Below are 12,833 nucleotides of genomic sequence, written 5' to 3' on the forward strand. Positions count from 1 at the left end.
ACTAGAACACAACCCTTTGGGTGAAATTACCTACCAATACACTGTAGCTTATTTTGGCTGTCGACAGACGATTTTACTGTGTTCGCAAGAACCCTAAAACACCAAAAATATTAAAAGCTGCTATGGATGGCGTTTTCGCTGAGAAAAACGAACTAGGTATTTTAGTTCAACATATGGCGGACGATCTAATTTAGTTTACAAAAACCCACGTAATCAGAGTGCCACCCTCATAAAAAAAAAAAAAAAAAAAAAAACTACCGTATAAAAACAACTCATGGCCAAGTGTGGCACGGGAAAGGGTACGGATGGTACGAAGGCAACTCTGCTCTTCCTGCCCCTCCATACCCCGACTAGGCACTACTCCCCCTCCCTCCATACCTCACTAGGTACTACTGCCTCTCCCTCATACCCCAAAAAAGCACTCCCACTTCCATATCCCACAACGCACTACTCCCTCCCCCTCCATACCCAGCAAGGCACTACACTAAGTCCATAACCCCAGAACGAACTACTCCCCCCTCCATACCCCCACAACGCACTACTCCCCCCCCCCATACCCCAACACACAATGTTCCCCCCTCCATATCCCCAGGACACAAGTCATGCACAAGCATAGAAGAGGGTAGGGGGCACTGGTAAATTACACGGTACGATCCACTTCATCTTTGTCATCCAGTTTCGTCAGTATTAACCCCTTCAAATCAGATGTATTATTTTCTAGTACTAGCTGCCTCCAGACGATTTTATTTTGCTAGGCCGACACGTCATTAACTGATGTGATAAAATGAAAATCTCTCCCTGGCTGGGTAAAATCGCTTGGTAGTCACATGATTAAAATATGGAAGCCATCGTAGACGGGATCAATCATCTGTATTGTAAGTGCTCCTTTCCTGTACCGGTATGTATCTCGTTGCTCCAGTGATACCGTTACCCTATAACCATTCCATATATTCCAATGGTTAATAACCTGTCACGTGTCCGTGGAAATAAAAAATCAGTTATTTTGTCATCATTCTCGATATTGTCTACTGTCCTGTGCTGCGCATGCGTTACTTGAGTGGGCAAAATGTTGAATACCAGTATTTATCCAACATTAAGCCAACATAGAGACTGAATGAGTCAAGATACCCACTATGATTAATTTGCAGTCTGAGCCAACTATATATTAAGAACCTCATTTCCGCTACGGTATATGTAGCAGAAATGTAATAATACAGGACCAATGAAATGGTGGGGTTGTCCTAAATGAATATTTCACTTCCGTACATGATAAAAAAAAACAATTCACGCAACGTTATAATTACGTTTTCTATTTGTATTATTTATATTATAGTATGTGACATTACTGTGATACACAGTTTCACACAACAGTGGAGACCTTTAACAAAGAATTATACAGCGCGGGAATGTGTTAAACCGAAGTCCACAATGCCCTCTATCTTTGCTGGCTTTGAAAGCACCCCATTGCCTTTCGTTCTCGAGCGTCAGTATGACCTGAAAAACATCAGACACCGGTACTTGCGATGATAAGAAAACATGATAGTATTTCTGCCAGAAAGCCTGAGGACGAGGCCAGAGGGGAAGGGGGTATGTTGGATAACCTTGACTCAGTACTGTATATGGTAGCAGTTGATTTCTGTACCCTCTTGCAAGCGGGAATGTAGGTCAATGAGCCCTTCAGCATTCATTTTACCTCCTTCCCACTATGCAAACACCTAGGCTGAACAGTTTGTGTGTGTGTATTGTATATATATATATATATATTATATATATATTATATATATTATATATATATATTATATATCTATCTATATACCTAGGCTGCTTCCCCCAAGGAAAGGGAGGTAGCCGAGACAGGACGACTCACTCTCCATTTACTCATCCATTCAAACACATTCATTCGCATCTTAGCCCCAAAGGGGAGAACGGACAGATCCTCACCGCACCACACCGCACAAGGGTCAACTGGGCAATGCAATCAGTGACATCCGCAGCAGGGCCCGACAGCAGAACTGGTTTACCCCTGCCACATCATAACAGACCCATCCCCTTACCCGCACCTGACCTGACTAGCTGATCAGACCAAATGCGGGAGAATATCCCCTCAGGGCTGCGTCATCACTTATTCATTCACAATTTCTCTCCATTTATTTCTGTCACGCACAGCCACTCTTCCTTGCTCAACAGACATCCCTCTCGCATCCAGCGCTCTCTTCACATATATATATATATATATATATGTGTGTGTGTGTGTGTGTGTGTGTGTGTGTGTGTATCCTTAACCGGTTATAAGCACAACTATGTACCAGTATTCCTTAAGCTTCTAGCATTATTATTATTAACTACAATATACTGCAGTACCGTGTCATTTAGAAAAAATGATCCCGTGGAAGATGACCCCCGGGTCACTTTTCTAATGCCTACGAAAAACTGATCCGCCTTAAGGAAAACTGGCCACTCATGTAAATATTTCAGTCCTGAAGTTAGGCTAGGTTTGGTATTGTTAGGCAGGTCAGTTTTCCATGGGGGTCAACATTCTATTTAACACAAGCACTAGTTCTTACCCGCGTCGTGAGACGCCAGGTAAATGGAAACTAAGTACAGCATGCTTTTTAATGTCTTGTTATTATTCAGGTAGATAAATTCCAACCACCACTGCTACGTCTAGCTACATAAGCCAACTTACAATTCACCTTTTCTCCAAGTGTACTGTTCCCACCCTGCCCCCTCCCACTACCATCCCAGTCTGTACTGTCCACTTTACTTTTTTTTTTTTTTTTTTTTTTTTACACTTCACCCCTCCACAACGAACTTCTAAGACATCTGACTTCCTCTCGCCCAACGTCATCGCCGCCCCTCATACAGCGCCCATCTTCATAGGTTGTACTTAACGAGTCCTGTCCCACCAATCGCCACTGATCTAACTGGGATAGACTTGGTGTGATGCGCCTGAACAGACCTTAGGTTGCCTGATTGGACCTAACTGGAGCTGAATTGTCTTGACTCACCTTAGGCTAATGGACCAAAACTGATCTAACCATGCCTGAATTAATAAAATAGACCTCTGATTGGATTGGACATGACTGAAATTAAGAGTAGGGAAACGTAAAAGAATGGATATGAAGGGCCTGAATGAATCAAACAGCATGAATTGACAACAGGAATAATATTCATAATTACGACAAAAAAGAAAATAACACTAATTCGACTGCATTCTTTTTTTTTCTTTTCTTTTTTACTGGCGGTTGTGCTGGTACGACGCACATACCAATAGTTATACGGTCAACAAACAAGCTTGTTGGTTTGCGTCCATCGAGAGCATTGTACTCGTCAAGGTTCCAGGAAGAGCAGCACCAGGACATGTGATATTGAACGCACTGACAAACTGCAATCGGGTGCAGGACACGTATCTGTTCCCCCTCGCCACTGCCACAAACACTACGGATACCACCTCGCCTAATTTACAACCACTGAGGAAAAAAAAAAAAAAATCCGAATTCCCCAAGCAAAGCGTCATGAGGAGGTAACGTGCCCGGAAGACAAGTTATGTTCAGACAGGGATAAAAGTTCGCCTACACTTCCGTTTCTGCTTCACACCCTGGGTTTGTGTGCCACTTTCCTTCCCAACACACCACAAATAACAACAATAACAATAATAATACGGTAATAATAATAATAATCTATGAGCAAGTAAATATACCGGGTACCACGTCTCTTCGTTTTGGAGTATTTAGTCAGAAAAGGAAAGCGAAATGCACGTCATCAATATTACCTAAACATTTGTTATCAACTATTTTACTTAACGCAGGAAAGGCGTCCTGATGGCTGCACGTAACATCCTAGGACAGAAAGGGCTAATATCTGAACCGTTGCAAACGTGACAGCTTCCCACTTGCACACGGATAATTTTGATCTCTGACCACTATTTATCACCAATACTGCTACTCGATGCATAATCAGCACTAGCTGCTTTATCCTGACAATCATGAAAATACAGCTTTGCTATATTCTGACTTACCATACCGTACGCAACACATACCGATAACGGGGATTTATACAGAGTAGTACTGTAACCTTCAAAGGACTATAATAATAATTATTATTATTATTATTATTATTATTATTATTATTATTATCATCCTAATACCTGGTAAAAAAAAAAAAAACTTCTGACTAAACTGAATTAAAAAATGAAGTATGCAAACAGGTACTGCAACAAATAATAATAATAATAATAATAATAATAATCCATCCATCATCCAATACTACATTGCCCCATGAGAAGCATAGGAGCCCGGGGCTAGGCAAGTTGGTCCCAACATTTAAGATGAGTGATAATAATAACTCCAGTGAAACGTAGGGCACAAGGAAGGCGGGGCAGTTGAGTCACAGCAAGCCGAGCAAGTCTGTCAGGACAAAAGAATGTGAGGAATTCAAGTGAGCGACCGGAAGCCAGAATGTTCCGTCTGCATAACGATGTTAGGATATTGCCATGAACCTCAGAATTAGCAAAAGGTCTTGGTTCAATGATGGAAAGGGTAATGATATGGATACTATTTTTTTTTTTTTTTTTTTTTTTTGGGGGGGGGTTAACGAAGGAAAGGGTAGCGATATATACGGTATTATGGGACTTAGTTCAACGATGTTGAGGGTAGTAAATTATGGGTCTCGGTGTAACGATGGAATGGGTAACGATATAAATGGTCTTAGCGATGGAAAAGGAAACGCTATAAATTATGAGTCTCTGCGTAACGATGGAAGGGTTAATGATGTAAACGGTACACATAAACCGTACAATTTCGTGTCTTGGTTTCAGAGTACCGTCTATCCACCTATCGATCTATCCATATTATTTATAGCCAGACGCCTTAATCTCGTATGGGGTGGCCACAGACAAACAGTTTTCACGTTGCTCTGTCCTCCGCCATTTGGCTGTCCTTCCTCCAACTCACACACCCCTCCCTCACATTACTCCATCCCTCCACCTCATCCTTGGTCTCACACTCCACCTTCTAGTCAGTCTCTCATTCGTGAATTGTTCAAAGGAAAAAATTACACGCATATACTGAAACTGCGTTTACTAAAAAATAAACAGTTATGGACCGACACATCATTCTAGAACAAGTACAGAAGCGCTACATACAGTAGATGAGAGAGCACAGGTCCTTAATATGGGGCCTTGCTGAAGTCTACTGGAGTGGAACATCTCGTTTCTCAAAATCCTTATTAAGTGACTGACGGACAGACTCGCTCCAAAACCTGGTCCCCACTTGTCACCATAATTAGCCTATTATCTAAACACAAAGATAAAGTACAATGGTAGTCAGACATTTGACAAGCTGTAGCTACCCAGGATTCTTTCCCTTACCCCGGTATATTCAAAATTAATATCTGATATGCATATATTGTCGTGCAATTTTTAAAAATCTTTTGAGATTCAGGAGTGTTACTATAAAAAAAAAACGGTATGCCCTTCAACAAGAGGATATATATATATATATATATATATATATATATATATATATATATATATATATTTCGTTCCTGCTACCATCCGAGTTTAGGCCTATTCAGTCGCAGGTGTACAGAACATGGAGGTACAGAAGGAACAAGTAGGGGTGTATCTAACTCTTCTAATTTGAAAAGTCCATCCTAAAGTTTAACTAAATTGTCTAAAGCTCGCAAGAATTAAAAAAAAAAATAAATAATAATAATAATAATAATAATAATCTGACTGAATGCCAATCAACATCAAGAATTGTTAGGACGGCAGACGGCCATACTGCATTCCTTCACGCTCATGTGTCTGCTGCCTCGTGTGCCCTCGTCTGACCTTTTTAAGTTAGGAGCACTGACCGTTCTATTTTACTACATCTCACAGCTGCAACTCCGTCTTTAACTATCAAGACCCCCTGCGTGTACTACAACCGTCAATGCCCTTGTACTTACTACATGTACGGTACAGTACTGATGGTATATCCAAGCAAAGCACAAAAATCTCAATAATGAATTGCTATAGTGCCAAACCGATAAAATAAGGGATCGAAGTGCTACATATTTTCACAGGAAATGCTTATCTGGTATATGTGACCACGCGCGTGCAGAAGTGCTAAAAGCGTCTATAAGAAGTCTTCCTCTTTAAAAATTCCCACTAACTTCTGAAGAAGGTATGGATTACGTATACCTATACACTTATGTGTCATGGGGTACTGGTAAAGAGCTTAAAAATTACGGTTTCGTAGTACCGGTACTATGCCGAGTATTGTTAGCACCTCCAGATTTGTTTTGATAAACTGATAGCGAACAAATATGCAAACACAAATAAAGCTGAAAGCGCATTTATTCAACTCTGTCTGCAAGTTAATTATGGCATCTCCAGTTATAAGGAACAGCTTTCTGTAAATCAGAATTAATATTTTCCTCATAATCAGATCTGCGCACATACAAGCACATCTCGTACTCTTACCAATAGCGATTGTGACCATGGGCCGTATTCTCAATGGCTTAGGCTTTTCAACACTACCAATTTAATTCTGCATTTGGCGCGTTGCCGGTAATATTTTCCAGTAGGTTACATCGTTTATGCTATTCATGTCGATAAAGAACATATAAACAACATGCGAGATAATATGCAATATCCAAAATAAATGGCTATGGAAGGCATGCAGCCACACTGACGATAACACCAGTACCGTTCCGTACGGTGTTTCTCCAAGTGGTAGGTCAACGTTTTTCATGTACGTTATCTAACTTGCGCAGTTCATTTCGATGAAGAAAAGACATTAACAGCACACACGATAATAACAACGTGTAAAATGCATAATAAACAACTTTTCGGAAGACGCGACATATGCCTTAGAAGTTACATAAAATCATCAGGGTGGAGCGAGGATGCAGGTTGTGCTTATCTAACCTTGCGGAATCAAATGCATCGAGCTTGACCCGTCCAGGGGTCGAGTGTGTTGGAGTAGATTACAACAGTGCGTTAAGGCCAGTAAAAATAAATAAATAAATAAATAAATAAATAAAAAACTTCCTTCTTCCTTCATCCTCTCCGCGTCCTTCGCTGTGGGTCGTATTTTAACCACTTCATTCTGCTGGCGTACTTTTATTTTATTCATGCTCACTCTAGACGACTCCATTCAACTGAGGATGGATTTATCGAAGCGAAGGGTTAATTTAACGCTATATCCAACCCCTCCAGTTTGAACAATCTCTCCAAACCTGAATAAAATCGTTAGGAAGTAGCAAGAATAAAACAAAATGTCATAGGATTCGAGGGGTTAAATGGATTTGGAGATTTCGTACCACCCCCTTTCTTAGCGGTTTATTCTTAAGGCTTGGTGGATGAGTTTGGGAGAGTGTGTAAGAAACGGAATCTAAAGGTGAATGTAGGGAAGAGTAAAGTGATGGTCTTTGAGAGAGGTGAAGTCAGTGAATGTACAGCGAGGTTGGATGGTGAGGAATTGGAAAATGTGAGTACTTTTACTTGGGTAGTGTGATGAGTAAGGATGGAGGTTTGGAGGGTGAAGTGCTTGAAAGGGTACAGCAGGGAAGAAAGGTTGCTGGTTCTTTGAAAGCAGTGATAAGAAACAGGGAAGTGAGCATGGAAGTGAAAAAGTTACTACATGACAGTATTGTGATACCAACTCTAACGTACGGAAGTGAAGCTTGGACGTTGTTAGAAGGACACAAGTCAAGAGTGAAAGCAGTGGAAATGAGTTATTTAAGAGGAGCTTGTGGAGTCACATGGAGAGACAGGCTGACGAATGAGGATATAAAGAAGCGTTGTGGTGTTGATGTGGATGTGATAGGAAGCGTTATGAGGAACACACTGAGGTGGTTTGGCCATGTGGAGAGGATGGAGGGTGAAAGACTGACGAAGAGAGTGTATGTGAGTGAGGTGGAGGGGGGAAGAGGGAGGGGGAGGCCGAGGATGAGATGGAGGGATGGGGTGGAGAGGTATATGAGAGAGGGGGGTGTGAGTTGGGAGAAGGGCAGTGAAATGGCGGGGGACAGAGCGACTTGGAGGCGATTTGTTTGTGGCCACCCCAAACGGGATTGAGGAGTCTGGCAATAGATAGATAGATAGAATAATGCGGCCCTATAAGTTATAATAATAAAACACTATAATCTACAATAAACTATCTTTGATGCCGGTATATCAGAAAGCTAAGTCCCCTCTTCTTCTCAATAAATTCTTGGATATCTTTTAATAGCACTAGAGTCCAGTGCTATATATACCTTCCTTGTTAATCAGCCCACCACCAAACGATATACTAACCGTACCTATGATCTCTATATAGTAGTAAATGCGCAAATAAGGGTTACCGGTTACATCTAAACCCTCCAGTTCGAAAACTCTCCTACACTGAATAATATCGTTTTGTGACTGCAAGAACATAAAAAGCATGTCATCTTACCAAAGTAAACTTTCATCACTTTCATTCCATTTTTTCATTCATGGATTCATCCATCATCTAATCCAGTGTTGCCCCAGCAAGACCGTAGGAGCCGGGGGCTAGGCAAGTTGGTCCCGACATTTGAGTGACCAGCCTCACTCAACCGTGAGTGGCATTACGTGAGCAATAAACCTCAACCACCCCTTAGATATAAACCTACACAGGCTCAATCCGGTTGGAGAGCCTTAATTACCCACTAAACCACCAGGCGCCATAGTTTGGTTAAATGGTTACCAACCAGCGTAGTAAATGGTTTCCTGGTGTACAAGAAACCATTTGGCTTGACATTCAGTGTACAGTCACCCGCAGACAGAAGGAAGAGGCAAGAATGATGGAGACAGAAGACGAAGGAAGGAAGAGGAAAGGGCAGTCACCCGAGTAACACTACATCGCATGAAAGGATGGTGAGCGCCCCCACCTTCCACTTTCATACCACATTACTAATTATTATTTACACATATATACTCAGTAACAGTACGTATCATCTTTAAGCTATACTATCAGTACCGTTATTCTAATTAGGGCCGACAGCTGACGTAGGCCTATATGGAAATGTTCCTGACTCGTTTGGTTCCCTTTCATATATTGATGTCCCCTACATTAGGTTGTGCCTCGACTGACAGTCACCAGGTGATGAGTGCAGGTATGTCAAGTAGAAAGGCATTACATATCTGCAGTCGATGGTGTTCTGTTAGTCGAGATATTTTTACCATTAGTGTAGGTCTAGCTATTTGTCTCTGTAGGATTTAGTATAGGTTAGCGATTTGTCTGTTAGGAGATTAGTTTTAGGGTCTTTAGATTAGTTTTTCTTTATAATATAAGGTATAAAAAATATAAAACCAAGAAAAAATTTATAAAAATAAAAATACAAAAAAATAAAATTAATATATATATATATATATATATATATATATGTACGTTTGCATGAGTGTTGTATGTATGCATGGAAGTGTGTTTGTATGTATGTATGTATATATATATATATATATATATATATATATATTATATATATATATATATATGTTTAAATGTATATACATATATATATATATATATATATATATATACATATATATATATATCCGGCCTTAATGACCAGGGGCTTCGGCCCCAATGGTTGATAGGCCAGAAAAAAAAAAATCAGTACCGTACGGTAATACATCGTGTGGAATATAGCAAGCCTAATGTAACCTGGATCTGGAACTGTTGTAATATTTCTCTAAATAGCACAGTTTACGATACTGCAGTATATTATACATACGCAATTACTAAATAGTTAATTGCCAATATAGGCCTATTTGTTGATCTGGCTGTATCCTCCACAGCACAGAGATCCTACTGCAGACTTGCTAAAACAGCTGCTTAATAAGTGACATTCACAATGCCTCTCGTGATATGTCAGACAATTTAGTCCTCATTGTTCCTCTTCATCCAGCAATAAAACCAGGGACTTATATATAAAATCTTGGGAGAAGATTGGGACCTGTCAAAAATTCGGTTATCTCCTTCAATGACTCGTGCACTGGTTAAGCATATATTTTTTTTTTATCATAAAAAAAAAGGAGAGGACGAAGTTAATATTAGGTGGGGTTAGTTATCGTAAACTTGTCAACTCAGTCTGGTCTAAATTTAGTTACTGGTACCGTAGGCTACATAAATTAGTCACACTACACTGGTTTAAAGCGGTAGTTAAACGCTGGCATGACAACGTCTTTTTTTCTGGTTACCAACAGACGATTTTAATCAGTCGGGGATATTTACGCTGAAAAAACAAACAAACGTTTTCAATCAAGTACATCCTTCACATCCCCACTTCCCTTAACAGCCAATGGACTTCGAAATACAAAAAGTTCATATAAGCTCAAGCTTATTTATAAACAGTAAAACAATACGTCGTGTTTGGGAGAAGGGATATAAAATAAAAATCATGCACGTTCACCGACTGTGGATCTACGTCACAGGGCTCAATCTGTCAAAGTGATGAAATACGATAACGCATTATTTTCTTGCCCGATTTAATAAGCGGCATAATCCAATGGTCAATTTGTCAATGTCTTCTGCAGCACAATCATTATTCCAACCCTCTAATCTGCTTTAAGAACAGCATCTCCCTGCTTCTAATCTTTCTAATTTTACAACCTACCGATACATAAAACACTATCACAACCTTGCAAATACCTTCCTAACATTTAGGATTGAAAGGTTGTTGAGTAAGGTATGCATATTGTAATCAGTTACGAAGAACTGTTAGATGATTATGTTAATGGTCCATATTTTAAGTGGCATATGTTTCTTAGCAACTTCCTTAACAATTTTTTTTCCATATTACAAATTAACATTCTCTTGTTTCCTATTTATATGCTTCAATATCGACAGCTTGTATCTGCAACGCAGAATATGAAAAGTTAGGGAAGAGGTCTCAGGGAATTTCATTAACTAAACGTTAAAACAGAATATGACGGCGAAGGAAGGTGCGGTGGGGTTTTGGAAAAGCTTTGGACGGTTGTTGCGGTGGTAAAGTACAATACATTAACCAAAACGGACAGAAAGACCAGCGGTCCGGAAAAGATAGTGACCCGATTTACTGGAGCTAAAAGCGGGACACTGTCACGTGTGTATAGATAGATAGATAGATAGATATTATATATATTATATATATATATATATACAGTATATATAAACAGCGCTGCATTTCACCCTGAGGCTGCTAGTCAAGCACTAACATCTTAGACAAACTCTGAACATACCGTATGGTACGGCGAATGGCCGACCAAAGTCGTCAGTTCGTGAGTACAACAGATTATTTGTTTACACTTCGGTATTTCATTTGGTTTGGATCATACATAATTTTACTAATTCATCATGGTTTCATAAAAGGTCATCTTATATCTAAAGTAACAGTAATTTCCTAAAAGCGGGACACGTAAGATAATTTGCTAAAAATACGGGTCACTTCAGTCGCAATTAAATAAGCGGGACAGACGTCAAAAGAGCGGGACTGTCCAGCTTAAATGCGGGACTCTGGTCACCTTAGGAAAAGATTAAGTTGGTTAGGACAAGTGAGGTAAGGTCGAGCACCCTATGTATTTTACTATTAACATTCTTTTTTAAGCCATCGGTGTAATTATTACACCGTAGCGTACCGTATATGCGCGGGTTCGCCTGACACGTGTGGGATTGGGGGACTAGGATGGTGGATGGGCACGTACAGTACAATGTACAACCTATCAAGGCCAGCTTTTGTTGGCTGGTTACTACTACATAAAAACTAAGCATGCGCTGCTCACATATACCATTCCGTAAATAAAAATGTGAGATAAACGGACTTTCATACATGCACTTACCCTTGTCATTCCTGGTCATCCTCATAACAGGATGCTCGCGGGCCATGCGGCGCCACTCATCTTCCCCGTTCATGGGATCCATCGTGGGAGTTGGGGCCATTCCTTTACGAACACACGATATATGTGTATTTAGCTGGTGCTTGCTGATACTGCAGTCAACCTTGCTTTTCGTTCAGCAGTCAGTGGAAGATGTCGCTTGATCTAACGTTACACAAGCTGGTACGGTATTTTACTAGCAAGCTACTACTGGTCTTCCTTTGGAGTTTGGTTGCAGACTGTGCTGTTTCTTTGTGCACTGTCCAGGAAAAGTGTGGTCTGTTCACCGACCTTAGTAGCTAGTAAGTTAATGACCCACTCCCCTGGAACTTTTTGTACAATAGGTCATGCAGCTCGACGGTGGTCAGATAAGCTTATGACCCCAATAAAAGCGCCTTCCTTACCGATAAGTGTTGTAGTAAAGGTTATTCAGATCGCCGTTTCGTGAATTTCAGTACCCTTGAGTACCGTCGAAATTAATGCCTGTGGACTGCAACGGTTGGCTTGTACTGTTTTCCACCCACCTATTCATCCGGGGATAATGAGTGTCACTATAATGTCTTTGGAAAGTATCGGCAATGCAAGTCCCCTTGGGCTGAGTAGTAGTGTAGGCTTAAAATTTTCTCCACAGCACCACAGAATCACTGTAACCCTCAGTTAGACCGTACTCCTTATGGTACGGATATGTGTTATCGCCAACACTTGAAATCTGTATCAAAACCTTGCTACACATGGGTGGCCTTTAAATACACTAGATCGATGAATGAAGGAATGAACCAGGGCCAAGACAGCAGCACCCTACCTCGCGCTAGTCGTGTGAGTGGCGCCTGAGCGCGTCGAGTGGGGGGGTTTGTTTTGGTGTGTAGATGCCATGGGCCACTTTCCATGAGGAATAATATAATGACTGACAGGAATGCTATAGGTATCAAAATAGTTTTTATGCACTTTCATTAACAATTAAACATAATCAAATGTCAAGCTATTATGCTCT

The 12,833-nt window shown here is 40.5% G+C and overlaps 1 protein-coding gene across 1 annotated transcript in view; it reads right to left on the reverse strand.

The window, feature by feature from the left end:
• The window catches only part of LOC145412223 (6-phosphofructo-2-kinase/fructose-2,6-bisphosphatase 1-like), a 132,021-nt gene extending 119,389 nt beyond the window's left edge, over window positions 1-12,632 (reverse strand). The window contains exon 1 of the mRNA XM_080282154.1: window positions 11,807-12,632. Coding sequence (XP_080138280.1) covers window positions 11,807-11,906 — 100 coding nt within the window. The 5' untranslated portion in view covers window positions 11,907-12,632. The remainder of the gene's footprint in view (window positions 1-11,806) is intronic.
• Window positions 12,633-12,833: the final 201 nt, after the last annotated feature.

The sequence above is a fragment of the Coenobita brevimanus genome, chromosome 92 (assembly GCF_032717465.1).
Source record: "Coenobita brevimanus isolate Jiangsu-jjx chromosome 92, ASM3271746v2, whole genome shotgun sequence".
Lineage (NCBI taxonomy): Eukaryota > Metazoa > Arthropoda > Malacostraca > Decapoda > Coenobitidae > Coenobita > Coenobita brevimanus.